This window comes from Eurypyga helias, unplaced genomic scaffold (genome assembly GCF_000690775.1).
Source record: "Eurypyga helias isolate BGI_N326 unplaced genomic scaffold, ASM69077v1 scaffold3599, whole genome shotgun sequence".
Taxonomy (NCBI): domain Eukaryota; kingdom Metazoa; phylum Chordata; class Aves; order Eurypygiformes; family Eurypygidae; genus Eurypyga; species Eurypyga helias.
Window position 1 is genome coordinate 17554 of NW_010272569.1, and position 17506 is coordinate 35059.

At 42.8% G+C, this 17506-nt stretch overlaps 1 protein-coding gene across 1 annotated transcript; it reads right to left on the reverse strand.

The window, feature by feature from the left end:
* Positions 1-591: 591 nt before the first annotated feature.
* LOC104505271 (laminin subunit alpha-2-like) lies at positions 592-16503 on the reverse strand (the record flags this gene model as incomplete). The annotated part of the gene is made up of 8 exons (XM_010159152.1): positions 592-846; positions 2637-2859; positions 3471-3601; positions 3948-4101; positions 8687-8842; positions 11246-11435; positions 12944-13056; positions 16423-16503. Coding segments are annotated over 8 exons (1206 nt in total), but the record flags the coding sequence as incomplete, so codon positions are not given.
* Positions 16504-17506: the final 1003 nt, after the last annotated feature.

The following is a 17506-nucleotide window of genomic DNA, read 5'->3' on the forward strand; positions in this document are numbered from 1 at the left end:
TTTTAGCTGCAACATATTTTCTTCCATTATCCCAAATAAACTGAGCAAGCAGTAACATTTTCCTTCCCAGCAAGTGATGCCATGGTTATAGCGTGACAGCAGCCATGCGGAACTACGTAAAACTTTGAATTGCTCAGTGAAATTTTCATGGGAAACACTATGGTCAAAAAAATGTTCCAAAAGCCCTTGGGAGTGATCAAAGCAAACCGTTTTGGAAGCAAGGTAATAATGCCCCTTTCTAATAACAGAGAGAGGTGGGCATGCACACAGCTTTATAGAGCTGCCTCACCAAAAGCATTCAGGGAGTTGGACTCGATGAGCCTTATGGGTCCCTTCCAACCGGAGATGTTCCGTGATTCTAAGTTCACGGGGACTAAGTGTAGGGAAGGAACACCCTGCATAATGCGTGGTCTCACCCAGCAACTGGAGGACAAACCATTTCCATTTCATGCTATAAGGAAGGAGAGAGAGAAAAATGATTGTTCGACTCCACTGATGAAAGGGGTGGGGAGGGAAGGATTATTTCTCCCATTCCTGGGAGGTACCTTGAAATAGCCCTTTGAATATACCGCAAACGCTACTCAAATACTTGCTTAAAGACCTTTTATTATGAATGCGATGTATATGTGTATTTTCTTGGTTTATCTGAGGTGCTTATATAAACGGGCCTGTATCAGGTGAATGACAGTCAGTCTGCAGGGCACGACAGCGGCTGAACACCCTTCAGCTCCAAAGCTTTGCTGAAGTTAACCTCTTGAGGTTTAGCAGTACCCTTGGTGAGCTTCAGAAATCGCATACATCCTTTAAAACGGGTACTAGTGGTCAGCCCAAACTGGGTCACACCATCTGAAGGAGGGGAAAAACCAAAAAAAGGTAAAAAGGAACGATGTTAGTTTGAGTAGATGCTGAAGTTTGTTCTGTGAGAGCCCTGCAGGAAAAACAGATGCTCCCAGCAATATATTAATATGTTTTACTTACTCTATATCTTCTTTATTAAAAAAAATGACAAACATTATGAGTGAATGTGATAAATACTTACATTAGTGGTAACAATCCAGTCTTCCTGAACAAATTTAAGCTGCCATTGTAAACCATGTAACTCAGTTATGTGACATGGAGGAAATTAAGGAAAATGGCCAAATGGCAGCTTGCTGCCCACAAATAGTGTATGATGCTAGTCCTGCAAATCTACAACTTCTCAAACTGCTGATCCACAGAATAACAGAGCAAAAAAAGTGCCAAAATGGTGGCAATACTCAGCCCTAACGTCATGAGAAAGCCAGTTCCTCAGTGTGGATGAGCTAGACTAGACAGCAAGAGAAGCGTGAGGTGTTTAAATGTGCATGTAATTTCATTAGATCATTCCATGTGGCTGAACACAGGAATATCGCTTCAACATGACCCAAGTGTAGGCTTGTTTGGTACAGGCTGCAGTGTTACTTCTGTTTGTTGGTCCTGCTGTGTTCCTCCTGACGTACAGTCCAGGACGAGGCAGTAACTCCACCTGCAGCGTTTCTCTAGTGCTAGCTCCCATGCCAGAATCCTCTTTTGTAACAAAAAGGCTGCCGTAAAGCTGTTTGCCTTTTGGTACAAAGTTGTTGGTCCTTATCCATAGTCGCTGTGACTGAAGTACACCCCTCTCATCTCAGTGCCAGGAGCATTTCTGGAAATGTTTTGAAGCTCAAGAGAGAAGGCTCTTTGGATGCACTGTACCACACATTAGAATGGGGGGAAAAATGACTTCCAGAAAATCATTTGGGGCTTAACTCGAGAGGCGACTTGCCACTGACCTCGACCCGCATTAGAGGCAGACACACACTGCAAACACTTGGCTTCTTTGTTTGCAAACTAGAGGTAAACCTTATTATGAACGTAATAAAACTGGCACCTTGCAAACTTCTCCACTGTGTGTGCAGAAAGTAAACTGCTATTGGGTACACCTGATGGTGTATGAACAGATGAATACTAGTGTTCATTAGCAGCTTAGTGGAAGAAGCAGCTAGCTACAGAGCTCAGCCCAGTTCTGAATTCTGCCCCATTACCTCTGCCTGAAGCAAGTCCCCTCAAGGACTTCCACAATACTGAGTAGCAAGTTTCTATTTCCCACATCCCCCTTTAAAAACCAACAGGGCACACGCAAAGACATTCATCAGGGATGGTGCTCTCTCAGCTCTGTGCAAGCTGTTGTCCACGTTCCTCGGCTTTTCCAGGTAGGCAGCACCCTGCCCTCCCTCAAGGGCATTCTTTACTTAAATTTAACTTTGCCATTCTAAAGTGAAATGTAAATTTGCTAATTGCTGTTACCATTAAGCCACAACTATTAAGCTGTTATGGAACAGAAAGTGTTAAGAGGGAGGCTGTGTGTGTTGGCAGCAGAAGGCAGAAAGTCTGTCTGCTCCACTGTGACAGTGGCCGCCTTTGACACCGGGCAGGGGGATCTGTGAGAGTCCCTTGGGGCTGCAGAACCTCTCGTTCCCAAATGCAGCTGGATGGAAAAACGAGCATCCGTGCCAACTGAGACAAACTCAGGCAGTCTTATCCATCAACATACTAGTCCCAGTTTTATGATTTAAGACATTACCAAGGTATCATTGCTAGAGCACAAGTAAGAACACATTTGTGAGTTAAACGCTCACCAGGATATCCTCCGACAAAGACAGGGTCGTTGGTGTCTGCTGAGGTTGAGGCCCTGTTAGGGCTGTTACTATCCACCTGTCTGTCATCCACAGTCAGCTCTACACGGTGTTTGATCTTTCTTGCAAGAACATTGTGCCACTGTCCATCACACAAGCCGCCTGGTGCATCCGGCTCATAGACGGCAGAGAACCGGCCTGCACCGTTGTCGACATGAAACATCACCTGTAAGGCGTAACGTGAAAGCCAGATAGTTCTCACAACAGTTCTGTAGTTCTTCTTTTTATTACGTTTTTGCTTATTTAAATCAACGTGCTCTGACTGCATACACTAAACCTCTGACTTAATACCAGACTCTCTGTGGATGGCTGTCCCAGCTCCCAGGGGGAGCTGGGTTATGGCACTGAGATAAACACTAGTGGAAATACGCAAAATTGTGGTATAGCTTGTCATTTTTCCATTTTCAGGGGCCCCTGAAAAAAACAGTTCTTTATAGTGATAGGCTACTGACTGGTTTACCAGCTTGGGAAACAAAAGATACACACAAGAAACGCTCATAAATAATAATAAAACCTTTCCTCAAAACTTTTCATATTCTCACTAATTTAAGCCCTGATGTTGCAGTTTTAGGAAACTCCAGTGTTACAGATTCTTTTAAAATAACTTGGTAAAAGTGTAAGAGTCTCTTGGTGTAGGGGAAGTGGCAAGCGCTGCATAAAGGTGAGCCCTGGTACTGACTGAGACACCTTGAGGTTGGTGTAGCAAGCTTGCACGTAAGCTACCTGTGCTTTTTAAAAACAGTCTATACAAAGAGCCAAAAATGTTCTGCCACTCACTTTTCCGTCTACTAATTCGATGCCAAGCCCATCCATTTTCTGGCTGCTGACTCCTAGGAGAACACCGTTCATTCGTGTTGTACGGAATTCAAATTCCACGAGCAGGTCTGTTCCCACTTTGTATGCACCAACTTGGAGAGAGAAGGGGAGGTGTAATAAAGTGAAGAAAAGTATTTAATACATTATTCCTAATAATCACACAACGTGTGTTGCCTGTAACGCAAGGTCACTAACTCCGCATTTTTGCTGCGCTCCACTTCATGTGAAATCACGTTACAGTGGCTGTGCTTAGTGTGAGGTTTTGCTAAAGAGTCATATAGTCTATTCCTGGGCAACAGAACTGAAAACCATCAGTGAGAGTTGCCAGTGTTGGTCTCACTTTGCTGCCAGTCAACTGGAGTCAGGCAGCACCGGAATTTTGGAAAACAGCACCTCCTCCTTCTCAGTTCTTTGCCTACCAGCAGAATTGTTCATTACCTGTTTTGGCAAAGCCTGTTCCATCGAAGTACGTTCCTTTCTGTGCAGTGACAAAGCATTTTCCAACATTGAAGCTGGAAGTTGGATTATCCAGGTCAACAGGTGATTCTGTCATTTTAAAGTTTCTGATGCAGCCGTCGATGCTATGGGTGACCTGCATTGAGTATTGCAAACAAAACATGTGACTGAGCAAAGCAAGCTCGAACGCTCAGAATAAAGGCCTGAAGTACACCATAAAAAAGTACCTTTTCTCTGCTGGATTTATGGAGCTGAATAAAACTTGAATTTTACATGGCTAATCCTTAATATCTGATTGTAATTGGAATCTAATCTCAGGCACACTGAGGATGAATTACATTACTTTTCAGGGATGTGATCTCAGTCACATCTATTTGGCTTAATGGAGGGGACATAAAATAATACACTGCATAATGAAACATAGCAAATTACATCAGCAATGCAGGAATTTAATGGCCTATACTTTACCTATTTAATTGACTAGGTTATGGGGTTTGTGAGTAGATGGAGATACTGGATATAGTTGTCTTTTTTTTTTCTTCCCTTTAATCACTTTACTATGGGCCTAACGTTGCATGGTAAGACAGAGCTAATGCAGCTCCTAAAACGAACGAATCCCCTACGTCAAGGCTGCTGCCCGTACACAGCTCTTTGTATAATAACTGTGCGTATATAGGGCTGGTGACCACAGTGACAAGGGCCACGCTGTCGGCCAGAGAGGCAGGTGGAGGCAGGGGATGTGGCTTGGGCGTACGGAGGCTCCTGTGCAGGGTAGCAAACTGCAACTCCAGTTCGGCTTTTGCGCTGGGAACACATCACTCTGACTCTGAGGGGGTGGCACGTACACTTTTAAACCGGTGGTGTGAGTGAGGGGCTGCACCCGGGGCTGCCCTGGGGCTCAGCTGTGTGATCAGAGCATCCCAGTGGGACCTGTGAGAGCATCTGGCATCTTCCACCCCTTTCGTCCCCATTAACTATCACCAAAACTTTGTCCCTTTCTGAGGTGTGCAGCAGCTGCATTGTCATTCTCAGCTTTAGACAAAGGCTTTGATCTTTGACTTAGAGTTAGTAAAACTTATCCCTGATATCAGTGGGAGAGAGGAAAATGATCAACATGTACTTTGAGGATGAAAAGAAAGACATATTCCTAAGTAATCAAGTAGGAAGGAAGAAAATAAACCCCAGCATATAAAATACAGCATAGAAATACATATAAATATGGAAGGAGAAAGGCACACCTGCAGAGGGAAGCCTTGGCTCTGCACAGTATCTCCTCTAACAGCAGCCTGACTAGTAATCTGAATGATTTCCAAAAAATTTCTTGTAAATCAGAGCTGGAGGTACTGTGGAATTATACAGCTTGTTACTGTGTTACTGCTAAATGCACCTGTACAAAGTTTTAATGAGAACTTGAGCAATCTCAGTGAATAAATTCCGTTCTGAGCTGAGCGGTGTTTTCTGTCAGCTTCTTCATAAATAGATCTTTTTCCAATTTCTGAGTCACCTCCAGATCAACAAGTTTTGTTACCAAAAAATTAAAATGCCACTGTGTTGGTTACACATGGGAAGGTTTTGGTAGCAGGGGCTCTACAGGGGTGGCTTCTGTGAGAAGCTGCTGGAAGCCTCCCCTGTGTCTGACAGAGCCAATGCCAGCCGGCTCAGAGATGGGCCTGCCGGTGGCCAACGCTGAGCCCATCAGCGACAATGGGAGTGCCTCTGGGGTATCGTGTTTGAGAAGGGGTGAAAAAAACCTGCAGAATTGCAAGCAGAGAGAGAGTGAGTGAGATATGAGGGAAACAACCCTGCAGACACCCAGGTCAGTGGAGAAGGAGGGGGAGGAGGTGCTGCAGGCCCGGAGCAGATTCCCCATCAGCCCGTGGTGCAGCCCATGGTGAGGCCGGCTGTGCCCCTGCAGCCATGGAGGGTCACAGGGGAGCAGAGACACCCCTGCAGCGTGGGGAAGACCCCCTGCCGGAACAGGGGGATGTGCCTAAAGGATGCTAAGACCTGGTGGGAAAGCCATGCTGGAGCAGGCTCCTGGCAGGAGCTGTGGCCCCATGGAGAGAGGAGCCCAGACTGGAGCAGGTTTGCTGGCAGGAGCTGTGGCCCTGTGGGAAGCCCACTCTGGAGCAGGCTGCTCCTGAAGGACTGCACCCCGTGAGAGGGACCCAGGCTGGAGCAGTTCATGAAGAACTGCAGCCCGTGGGAAGGACTCACATTGGAGAAGTTGGTGGAGGACTGTCTCCCATGGGAGTCTTCCATGGGAGGGACCCCACGCTGGAGCAGGGGCAGAGTGTGAGGAGTCCTCCTCTGAGGAGGAAGGAGCAGCAGAGACATGTGATGGACTGACTGATCTTTAAGGTCCCTTCCAACCCAAACCATTCTATGATTCTATGACCACAACCCCCATCCCCCTGCACTGCTCAGGGAGGGGAGGAAGAGGTAGAGAAATGAGGAGCAAAGCTGAGCCCAGGAAGAAGGGAGGGGTGCAGGAAAGGTGTTTTAAGATTTGGTTTTAAAGCTCCTTTACTCTGGTAATAAATTGAACTAATGTTCCCCAAGTTGAGCCTGTTTTGCCCATGATGGTAATTGCTGAGCAATGCCTCCCAGTCCTTGTCTTGACCCACGAGCTTTTCTCTCCCTGCCCAGCTGAGCAGGGCAGTGCTTTAGTGGGCACGTGGCCTCCAGCCATGGGGAACCCACCACAGCAACAAAAGAAAACAAATCTTGCCATCTTCGCTGTAAGAATAACTCACAGAGATGCAAGATCTGTAGACAGCTTGGTAACATTTTCTAACTTTAAAATTACACTTTAAAAAAGAAAAACAAATCTGGTTAGCATGGTACTAGGCAACATAACATCTCTTGCTGAAAGCAGAGTTTTGAGTGCTTAAAACGTGACATCTGCTGAAGCCAAACAAGCAGGTATCAGTCGTCTTCACTGAAGAGGAAGCCAGCCCACCTACAGTTACATATTAGATTAATGCCTAAAAAGGTTAATGTGTGTTCAGCAGAAAGCCCTAACTAATATAACACATGCTTTCAGCTGACTTTGCTTCAGAGCCTTTACATGAAGCCGGCAACAGAGTACTCCATTAGTACATCACGCGGTGTATTTTACTGAGAATGACTGAAAGGCAAGCACTGGTTTTTACCTTCTGTGAATGACATTTGAAGTCACAGCTTCATTTAAATCCCAAAGCACATAAGACTGTCAGGATCTGACATGACTCTTATTGCCAGACTGAGCCATTTATCTGCACGGGTTCCCTCCATTACTTCTGACAAGGGGCAATAGGTAAGGATTTAGCGTTGCCTGTCTCCTTAGGTTAGCATTTGTAAATTGCAGATGTATTTCAAATAGCGTAATTTGCTGGCATTAGGAATTATATCTGTGGGCAGTTAAGTACTGGCTTTTCTTTTTCAGTGCCTCAGATCTGGTTTGGTAAATCCAAATGCTCAGTAGATTTGCCTCAGTTTAGTCTTTCTGCACAATCCAAAATTTGTTAAGAAATACGATCCTACAGGTCAGTTTTCTTTATGGAACACAACTCTGGGATTTAGGGTGGTTATTCTTCCTCTTTAATCCCAATCCATGAGTTGTCATACTGGCTTGTTTAAGCAGGATCTAGGAATTCCTTTTCTGTATTTATTCTGTCCACCTGAACTGGTGGACCCTTGCCTACCTATATATAAGTATTCACCATTCTATAACCAGAATGGAATTACTAGAATGGAATTACTCATCCAGTTTCTTTGAGACTCTGGTTTGTTTCCTTGCTGAGGTCTGTGCTTCTGCCTCCACTGATTCTGTATTACCACCCAGAATGAGCAGAGGCGTAGCTGCTACTGACATTCCAGTTTTTTGTCCACACTGGCTGTACTGTATGCCTAGTTTGTTCTTTGCTATAATTAAGTTCACTCAGGTTCTGGCTTCTGCTTTGAAAGACCCCTCTGTGCAGAGGAAAAATAATGCAGGGGAGAGGTTTTCTCTGATTCTGATATTAGCATATCTTGCGAGGTGGGAGGCCAACAGGAAAGTGAGCTGACAAATCATTAATCCTAAAAGTTTTAGGCCAAAATGATATTTACCTCTCTGGGCTCTGCGATTGCCAGGGTATCTTCTGTGTCAGCATGGAAGCTGGGCATTTAGAATGAAACTATGATAAACTGAAATGTCCACATTTGTTTTGGAAGCAGAAAGAGGACAAGAGAGATTTCATGGCCTCACTTTATTTTAGTTTTTTTTTTTATTTTAAAGTTTTAACTTTATTCTCTCCCTGCTAACTAATAACAACTCAAAACCAATTACTACAGTAAGTAGCTGTGCTACTGGGTAATTTTGGCTTCTACTGCTTCTCTTAGGAGACGCTTTCTCTGTTTATTAGCACTTATTGCTAGATGAATTACAGTCAAGAGAAAGGTCAAGTACTATTCAGGACCTTATACTCTAGTTGCACAGTGATCCAAGTGGATACAAGCGTATGGATCTTTCTACTTTTCCCTAACAGTAACTAACTCCGCTACTTCTAGTTCTTTGCATTACCTGGATTGTGAGTCAGATTTTACCACTGAAAGAATGTAGTGCACCTCCAGTAAGGTCCATTTTATCCATATTCTTGGGAATATGCAAGGGAAAAGCAAAGCAAACCGAAACTGGGAAGACATTGGTATCAATCAAGACATACTTCAGCAGTGTAAGATAAATTAAACTTGCTTACCGGACCAATTCTTCTAGTTGTGTAGTTAATGGGCAATCCCCCAACATACAGCATTCCTACAACATCCAATATATCGGCCTTCTTTGGGCTTACAGTCCTGTTGGAAACATCATCTACTACCAGGCTTCCTTCTTGCTTCGCTCGAATTACTTTTATCTGAACAGACACACAAATGTAACACAGTTACAGTTTTCTGATAACTGTTTCCAGGTTGTAACCAGCCTTACAGTCTGAAATCTCTAACAACAGGGCAGAAAGCGGTAAGAGTGGGTAGCAAAAGTACTGCGGCAGCAACTGCGGAACAGAGCTCCTGCGCAAGGTTTTGTGGAAACACATGACTGCCTTTTAATTAGCTCTGGGTCAGGAGACATCGTGACTCTTATTTATTAGAATTACTGAAAGGACTTGGGGTTCCTTTAAAAAGCTTGTTACTATTATAGGCTATGGCACAATATTGTTTTCCCTGGAATCAGATTCCCTGGAATAAGACAGCAATTTTAAGTACTGGGAATAGTAAATGCTGAATGTTAATGGCACTGGTTGCAAATCTTTATTACAGCACATGTTTGCAGACAACACAGAGTTTATGATTCCACTAGTTTGGATGTGCCTCAGATCATAGTTCATGCTAGAGCAAATATAATACCAACTACGTTCTGTTGGAATTATGGCTTCAGTTCAGACAAACGGGCTGCGAATCGCACGCAGGAAGTGCAAATGCTGAGGAAATTCTACCCCAACAACTGGGGGGGCAATCTCTTTCCAAAGATGTATACCAAAATCTTTACGAATAATGATTCTGTTATAAAAAAAAAGGATGAAATGTAAAATGCAACACGCGCGCTAGCAGATTTCTGGACAGCACAGTAGGCAGCTCACCAGAGTAGCAGAGAGAGAAACAGTATTTTTCTTTGGCTTTTCTTTAACACGGCTGCTTCTGCTTCAGCGTGGCAGCACATCTGCTGTGCGACGGGGATGACTGAGCACCGACAAGGGGCGGCCTGAAGGCGAGGGACTGAACTTGGTGTGCATAGATGGCGGTAAATTTGGGACAGACAGTCACACCCTGGTCAGAGTGAGGGTTTGGTGAGGGAGATGGGAACTGGGAATAGACAGTTTTACAGAGGACCTAAAGGGATAGCAGCAGCATGATGTGGTGTCTGCAGGCCTGATGGACGTGTTTCAACCTGAGTCATTTCAAGTGGAGTAAAGGTATTCACTAAAAGAATTTTAAGGAGAAGCCTCTGCTTTCTTAAAGACTGTTGTCTTTAATAAAAGACCTTTTCCTCTTCCCAGAACGGACTTCTGTTTGCTTTTTGGGAACTGTGACTTTGGATTTTTGTCTCCATTCTCTCCTAGAGGAATGGGATCTACAACAAGGGTCTCTCTCTCGCAGAATGCCAAGCTGCACGCCCGAAGAGCATTAAGAATATATGCTTCAGTTAGTTACCTTAGAACAGAGAGAAAATGGCTAAAAGAGGGGAGGAAAAAAAAAAAAAAACAAAAACAGATTGCTCTGTATCTGTAGAGAGGACAGCAGAAAGGAGCCCTGGTCTACTGCCAGCACACCTAGGCATTATGCAAAACAGATAAATATGACTACAACTTTTATGTTTCCCCCTCCTGAAATACCTTGCTTTAGAGCATTTGCTATCAACAAAACGTTCATGAGTAAAAATCCAGTGAAAATAAAATTCCTGTGGAATGGGAATGAAGCGAAGCCGCGCTAAGGATGATGGCAAAGAAGGTGTGGTGGTAAGACCAGTTCAAGTACAGTAGAAAACGAGGAAGATTTTTTCTTATTTGGTGATAGAGAGGTGGATGGCGACTTTCCAAATACCTGTCCAAAATGTAATGTCTCTTAAAGCACATAACTTGAATACAATGTTACATGTATTCTTTTCTTCTGTGTCTTCCCTGGTGTCTTCAAGCAGGTTACCTAATGAATACACTGTGTGTCTTGTCCTTGGCCCAGTAAATACTAAAATTCATGGTTGGGTATTATTCCTTCACTTACCATCTGAAAGCCACAGACTTTGTATATGAATGCTTCCTCTCATAAAGTCACAGAAGGGCCTGTCAAGTACATCCATGAATATCATATTTATTACCTAATTTATTCCCTAATTAACTGAATTAATAATGCAGGAAAGATTTACTTGAGTATTTTTTTTGTTCTTAGCATTATGGCTGAACAGTGACATCACTAACAAAGAAACACCTAGTTTTAATGATGTATTCAGCCATGGTGAGTTTGATACTCACCTGAGACTTATTAGGCACGATGGAACATTTTCGGCCGTTCCTTACCATACATGGACATATTCTAAATAAGCCCAGAAAGAGGGGTTTCCCGAAGGGCAAATTTCAAAGATCAGCACTACATTTTTTGTTAGTAGATTATGTAATGTGTATTCAACAGTGCATCTGAAAGCACAAATTTTGCAGACTACAGAAGTTGCTGAGTTTGCACAGACAACATTTTGCAAATATATTAAGGCAAAACAAAGCTCGCTCTTGGCATTAAAAAGAACAGTTTAGCATCGGTGACTGTTATACCTTGTGCCACTGGCCATCGTTTATTTTGTTGGAAACCACTGTGTTGGTGTCTCCACTCCCCAGATCATAGCTGAAGTAAGGCAGACCGTTCTTTATCTGAACCGTAGCAAAATCGGCATGGTTGATACGGGCCATATAGAACAGCAAGCCAGAATCAGCTGTTGTTCGGACTTCAAATTCAATTGTCAGTCTGAAAGTCAAACAAGCATGAAAACAGAAACAAAGGAAAAGATATTCATAGTCAGACAGTGGACAAATTCATCTGCTTTGCCTTTTGCTCCTCTAAGAAAACCTTTAGTGGCCCATTTTACTTGTCCATTAGGTTGAAGAAAAATAACGTGATTATATGTGAATTGCATTTCACACATACCTGATTCCTAACACGTGCGTGTTCATTCATCCCTTTGCTGTGGAAATACAGAAGTGCAACCTTGGCACCGAATTTCAAGAAGACAATTCTTAGCTGCGGCCGTAGTTGCTAGAAAATCCCAGTGCTTCTAAAACTCCAGTGGCATTAACTGTCATCCACACATGTAACGCTCACGAAGAGCAGCCAGCCCAGCCGTAGTGACAGCTGGTGAATGCTGAGGTTCTAATGAGCTGTATTGCCTGAAGACAGGTTGCCAAACTTTTAAAAGGTGCAGAGGAGAGCTCCCAATCAGAACAGAAAACACTGGTTTCTCCCAACTCAAAATGGGAATGTGTCTGGGGAGGTCTGCTGTCATGTGAAAAACACTGACCCCTTGTACTGACCGGTAATGCCAAAAACCTCCCCTACAGCAAGGAACCTGGGAAGAAATTATTTAGATTATGTACATCTTAAGGTTGTACTGGCGCAGCCCAAGCTCAGCTGCAAGGTCAGTACCTGGAGGTACTTGGTAACATAAATGGGAAAAATCATGAATACGATTAGGCCTGGATCCTTATTTGAAAAGAAGACATGTAAGGACTGCAGGATTACATGTTTCTTTTAATTGTTTTCCTAGTTTTCTAAAATTAGCATATGTGAAAATATTCAGTACAGCATCTTTATAGGTAAAGATAAGCATGAGGCTGATGGACTGGTAAAATACGAAGCAGCAAAAATGCTCGGTGGTGTGACATGGCACATTTGTTAATGATCATGTGCCTTCAGAGGAAAAAGGAACAATTAACAAGTTATAGCCATTGAAAACGGCTGCATTTTTATAAGTAGCTCTTGGAATTCCTTTGCACATCAACGTGTATATGTATATATTTATATATACTGTGCAAGCTTGATCTTATCTATCAGAAGAAAGGGGAAAAAACGGTTTGCTTATTAAAAGAAATTATCAAGTTAATGAACCAAGAAACTTTCTTCCAAAAAAAAAAAACAACCTATGAACTCAGTTGCATGAGCTGGTTTCATTCCTCTCTGGTTTTTGTTTGGGTTTTTTGTTGTTGTGTGCTTTTTTTCCTGGAAATCAGCCTGTGTGTGCCCAAACCGTTACAAAGGGGTAAACTGTTCTAGTGACAGATACTTAGGTGGGCACTGCATTGCCTAAGTTTCATGCTTTAATGTTTTTTATGTTTCCAGAATGAAATTAATTAGCCATGGGACATGTTCTTTTTTTAGATTATGCCCATTATTTTGGGATAAGCTTTTAAGAATATTAGGAGAGACATTTCAATTTGACATAATTCCATCCAAACTCATTGCTGAAATAAACAACATACCTGTTTTTCACTTTGGTGTCATCAAATGCAACTGCAATGTGGCTGTTCCTTGAAAGACCAAATTGCTTGCCACCTTCCAAAATGGCTGGTTCTGTGTCAGCAGCACAGGAATCCTGCAAAATATATGGCGATCATACAAACTTCGTATTTTGTACCTATCTCTGCTGTGCGCACGCTGGAAATCTTCCAACTGCTCAGGAGTGGGAATATTCCACCTCATCTAGACACTGGCCCTGCAATTTTCCAGTGTGTTGGTGTCTCATCACACCAGCTAATATTAGAAACCAGTATGATGGGAACCTGGTGTAGAAGCAGAGCTCATTAAGCTGGCTGTGAGAGCAAATAAAAGTAATATATGGATATTGCTGCTTTCGTGCCACCAATGGATGTTTACAAGAGCCTGAAGTGATTTCTAGGCAGCCCTGTGTCCTCTCAGCTCACGTAACTGAGTTTTACCCAGTAGGATGCCCTCTGACAGAAATGAAGCAAGACTTAAGTTTTAAAGGGATGCTTTGCTGGCGACTTGAAATCTAGTCACCTTAATGAAAAGTAGTTTCAGATCCTGCACCTGTCAACAGTTCCCCCGTTTTTACTTCTTTATATTGTTTTACAATTGTCTTCTTTGTTTAATTTGCTGTTGTCTCCCCGGGTGCTGCTGAAAGGCCCCCACAAACGATAAGGGAACCCAAGTAAGTGATGGATAGAAGTAACAACTGTTAAACTCCCTGAGCTGTCTAATGCAGACACATTACCCAGGGGGTAAAGAAAGAAACCCCTCCCTGTCTGTTCCACTTCTATTAAGCTTAAAGGGGTGCAACAATGGAAGGTAAAATACCTTCTGCCCAGTATAATTTTCTCTTTTTAATTTCGCCAGGTCTTTTAGTCTCTGGCCCTAAAGCTCTTGTATAGGGGTGCCCGGGGCAATGTGAGTCCATGGTAATTACCAGCTCCTACTCGTGTCTAGCTTTGCCTCCCACTGAGAGTATTGTGAAGAAACTACTCAAAGGATCTAACGCAACACAATATCAGGACAATACCGCTGGGAAAAAAACAAACTTTGATAGCTGCGAGCTCTGTTTTTAAGCACTGTGGCTGATAACATTCTGTATTGGCGACAGTCTCTTATTTGAGCCCTGACTCAGCAGGGACCTGCAAAGCCCAAGGTGCCTGGCTGACAAAGAGCTCTTTCCGTGAAACATTTTGAAAATGTCATGAGTGACTCATCAGGCACTGAGATTTCAGCCACAAAGAGGAAATTTCTTCCCCCCTCTCACTCAGTTTTTCAGTAGTGTTACATTTTTTGCTTTCACACGTCACAAAAAATCTTCACAACACTATACAGCATTTCTAAAAACTAGTTTTCCACAAAGAATGCTCTGGTTTGAATATGACAGAGTAGAACACCATGCATTAGGACAAGTACACATTAAGGTGCAATGGAAAAAAACAGGGGAAATTCAACAGGACCAAAGTAAGTGATGAATGTGTGATAGCAGTCTTCCAGGAATCAAAGAGAAAAAAAAAACCACACCAACCCAAACACCCAAAACCAAAAAACCCCCAACATATTCCCATAATTGTGGGTAAAGTTTCTAATATTTTAAGCTTTACAGGTTTATTTGGATGTTGAACAACTATGTTAGTAATAATACTGTGCATATAGTGCTTTCAATAGCATTTGGGCTTGCTAAAATCTGCAGATAGGGACTAACTACTGGTACTTGAAAAACAGGAAAGAATTGGAGAATACATTAACACACAATTTTCTTTTACAAATTGCATGGTAAAAGGACATATTCTGTAAATTCAATCCTAGGCTGGCATGTGTTAGTAAAGGGTCTGGCCCTGACACTTTAGCTGCCCCCCAGCATCAGCAAACACGGGGGTTTTGTCTTCAGCCCACCAGGACTGTAAGGAAGGGTAAGGAGTGGGGAAGAATGCTGAACACACCGTGGTGGTTGGAATCCTATACACTGATTATTTACTAATAAATACTGGGCAATAATGGTGACCATTCATTAGGTTGGTGTGGAAATGTCAGTAAAAGGAAAAGTGTCAGTTAAAGGAAAAGTATCAGTAGGGCACTTGAAAAACTTGCAGGTTTTATTCACAAGCCTGTGCATGCTTTCACTTTATCTAGGGACAACCTGCCTCACAGCCTTCACAATGCTGTGAACTCCACATGCATCATCCACCTGTATTAAAATATCACAGCTTTGTTTTTTCAGTAATGGCCCTAAGCTGTCCTGGGTTTAAACCTGCTAAACAACCTACCACATCACCTCAAGACTGAACTCTTCGGCGGCATTTTACTTCAGTCATGTCAGATATCAGGGACTTGACTGGTAAACCAAGCAGCCAGGTGTGTGTCGCAGTGGAAATGAGGGACAGAAGACCCCACTGGTGGACTGTCACACATTCTACAAACAGTGCTGCATTAGCAATGAGAAAGAAAGTAATTAGGGGTAAAGAGGGAGCACCACTGAAGCAGTCCCCACAGTTCACTGAATAGTGTTAATAAAACAATGAAGTAATGCATGGAGAAATAGTGGAAGATACCGTCACGGAGTCAAACGCAGAAGGAATGCTGGCGCTCTTCATTTCAGTGGCAAGCGAACCCTGAGAAGCAGTGAATAACATCAGGCAGAAGCAGCAGTCACCAATGGTGAGAAACATTATAGCATCAGTAGCAAGCAGCAGCAGCAGACTGGCAACCTGCTGGCCTACCTCTAGATCTTGTCTTGCCTTTAGAAGAGGGTAGCTTTCTTTCATTTGGGATTAAACACTTTAAATGCAGATGGATAACACAGATACAAAAGGTCCTAAAAAGACTTAAGTCTAGATACCTCATAGAATACCTGTAAGTACGATACCTTGTCTAAGCCTACTATGTGGAAATAATTAATTTTTGCTGTGTATTTTTCCAATACAGTCCTTCTACACTGAGCTTCTGTATAATTAACTGCCATGTGAGTGCTACCTCATTATTAGACTGTAGTTACTTATTTTGTTGCAACATTCCCCAGAAAAATACTTTGGAAGGCTTACATAGGTGAACATAAAAACTATCCAAAAGCTGACCTTATTTAAAATATGTTCAGGTCTTAGAAAGAGAAGGTGAAGTAATGGTGTTTTATTTGGATTTTTCTTTTGAACCTCTGTTTCAAGTTATCATGGCCCCAGATATTTGCTATACAAAACTCACTTGGTTATAATGAGACTAGTTTCTGGTATTAATGAGTAAATCTATTCCTCTCAATTTTTCTATTTAAAAGTTAGCTCTCAGTCTTATAAACTGTGTACTTGCTCTCTCATGGGCATCTGTATTCTTTTTATTTTGTTTATAATGCTTGATCAAGCATAATATGGCTGCACTCTTTCACAACAGTCAGCATTAAACTGGATAACTCTTTTTACCCTGTTGTTGCCTGGTTCCTTACCTTTTTATGGCAGCTTTTCTATACTGCAAATTTACTTACTTTCAACTCCAAACAGAAAGATGCATCGGAGCCCTCGTGTTGCAACTGCTCCACCTCGTGGGAATGAATAAAAATGCTGCCCTAGAGCATTAACAGGCGGATACACTAAACTGTGGGGCTTGGGGCAGGGTAATACCAAAGATGGAGCTTGCCTGCCTTGAACCCCAGGCTCCCATTTCCAGGCACACAGATGGCTGCACGTGCTGTGGAACTTCAGCAGTGCCTGACAAGTCCTTCTAGATAAAGCTGTGCCATATGTACCTGGCCAATGAAGGCGTTCATGAAGCTCAAGTATAAAATTAGTATTAATGATTTAGGGGTTTTGGCCTAATTTTTGTACCCTTTTGTTGCAGGAAAACATGGTTGGAAATCCTATCCATGTCCAAGGAAAACCAGATATGAATTCTGAAAATAAGTCAGGTAACAGGGAATGACTGCAGCAATGAATTCAGGTTCCTTTGTCTCCAACTGACAGGCTTTGAGCAACCCGGTCTAGTGGAAGGTGTCCCTGCCCATGGCAGGGAGGTTGGAACTAGATGGTCTTTAAGGTCCCTTCCAACCCAAACCATTCTATGATTCCATGACGACTTGCAGCCAACTGACTGTGTTCTTCATCCAATTAATTGCTAATTTCTGAGTCAGACAGAAAAAGCCAATACAAACAAACTCTGTCTTCTGTAATGTGTCAGTGAGGAGGTTTCTGTAACGTGTCAGTGAGGAGGTGTGAAATGGGAAGGAAGATTAAACCTGACCCGGAGTTGGAGCACCTCCCAAAATGGTTAAATGATCTTATGAAACCCATCTGGGAGAAACCATCAAAATTACTGACTCTTTTCTATTTGATAGATAAAAACAGAGGTTTAATATTCCAGTTGTTAACTTCTCAAAACCACCTTCTTATAGTAGTATAAATTGTGGCAGTGTAAATAGGCTCCTAACAGGGAAATGTGCAGTCTCTTCAGAGTGTTTGGAAATCTCACTCATATTGAGCTATATTCTGCATGAACCTGTGGGCTGTATGCAGGTGTAATAAAATGCAAAGGATTCCCTTCCAGGAATATGGTGGACGAAAAGCTGGACATGA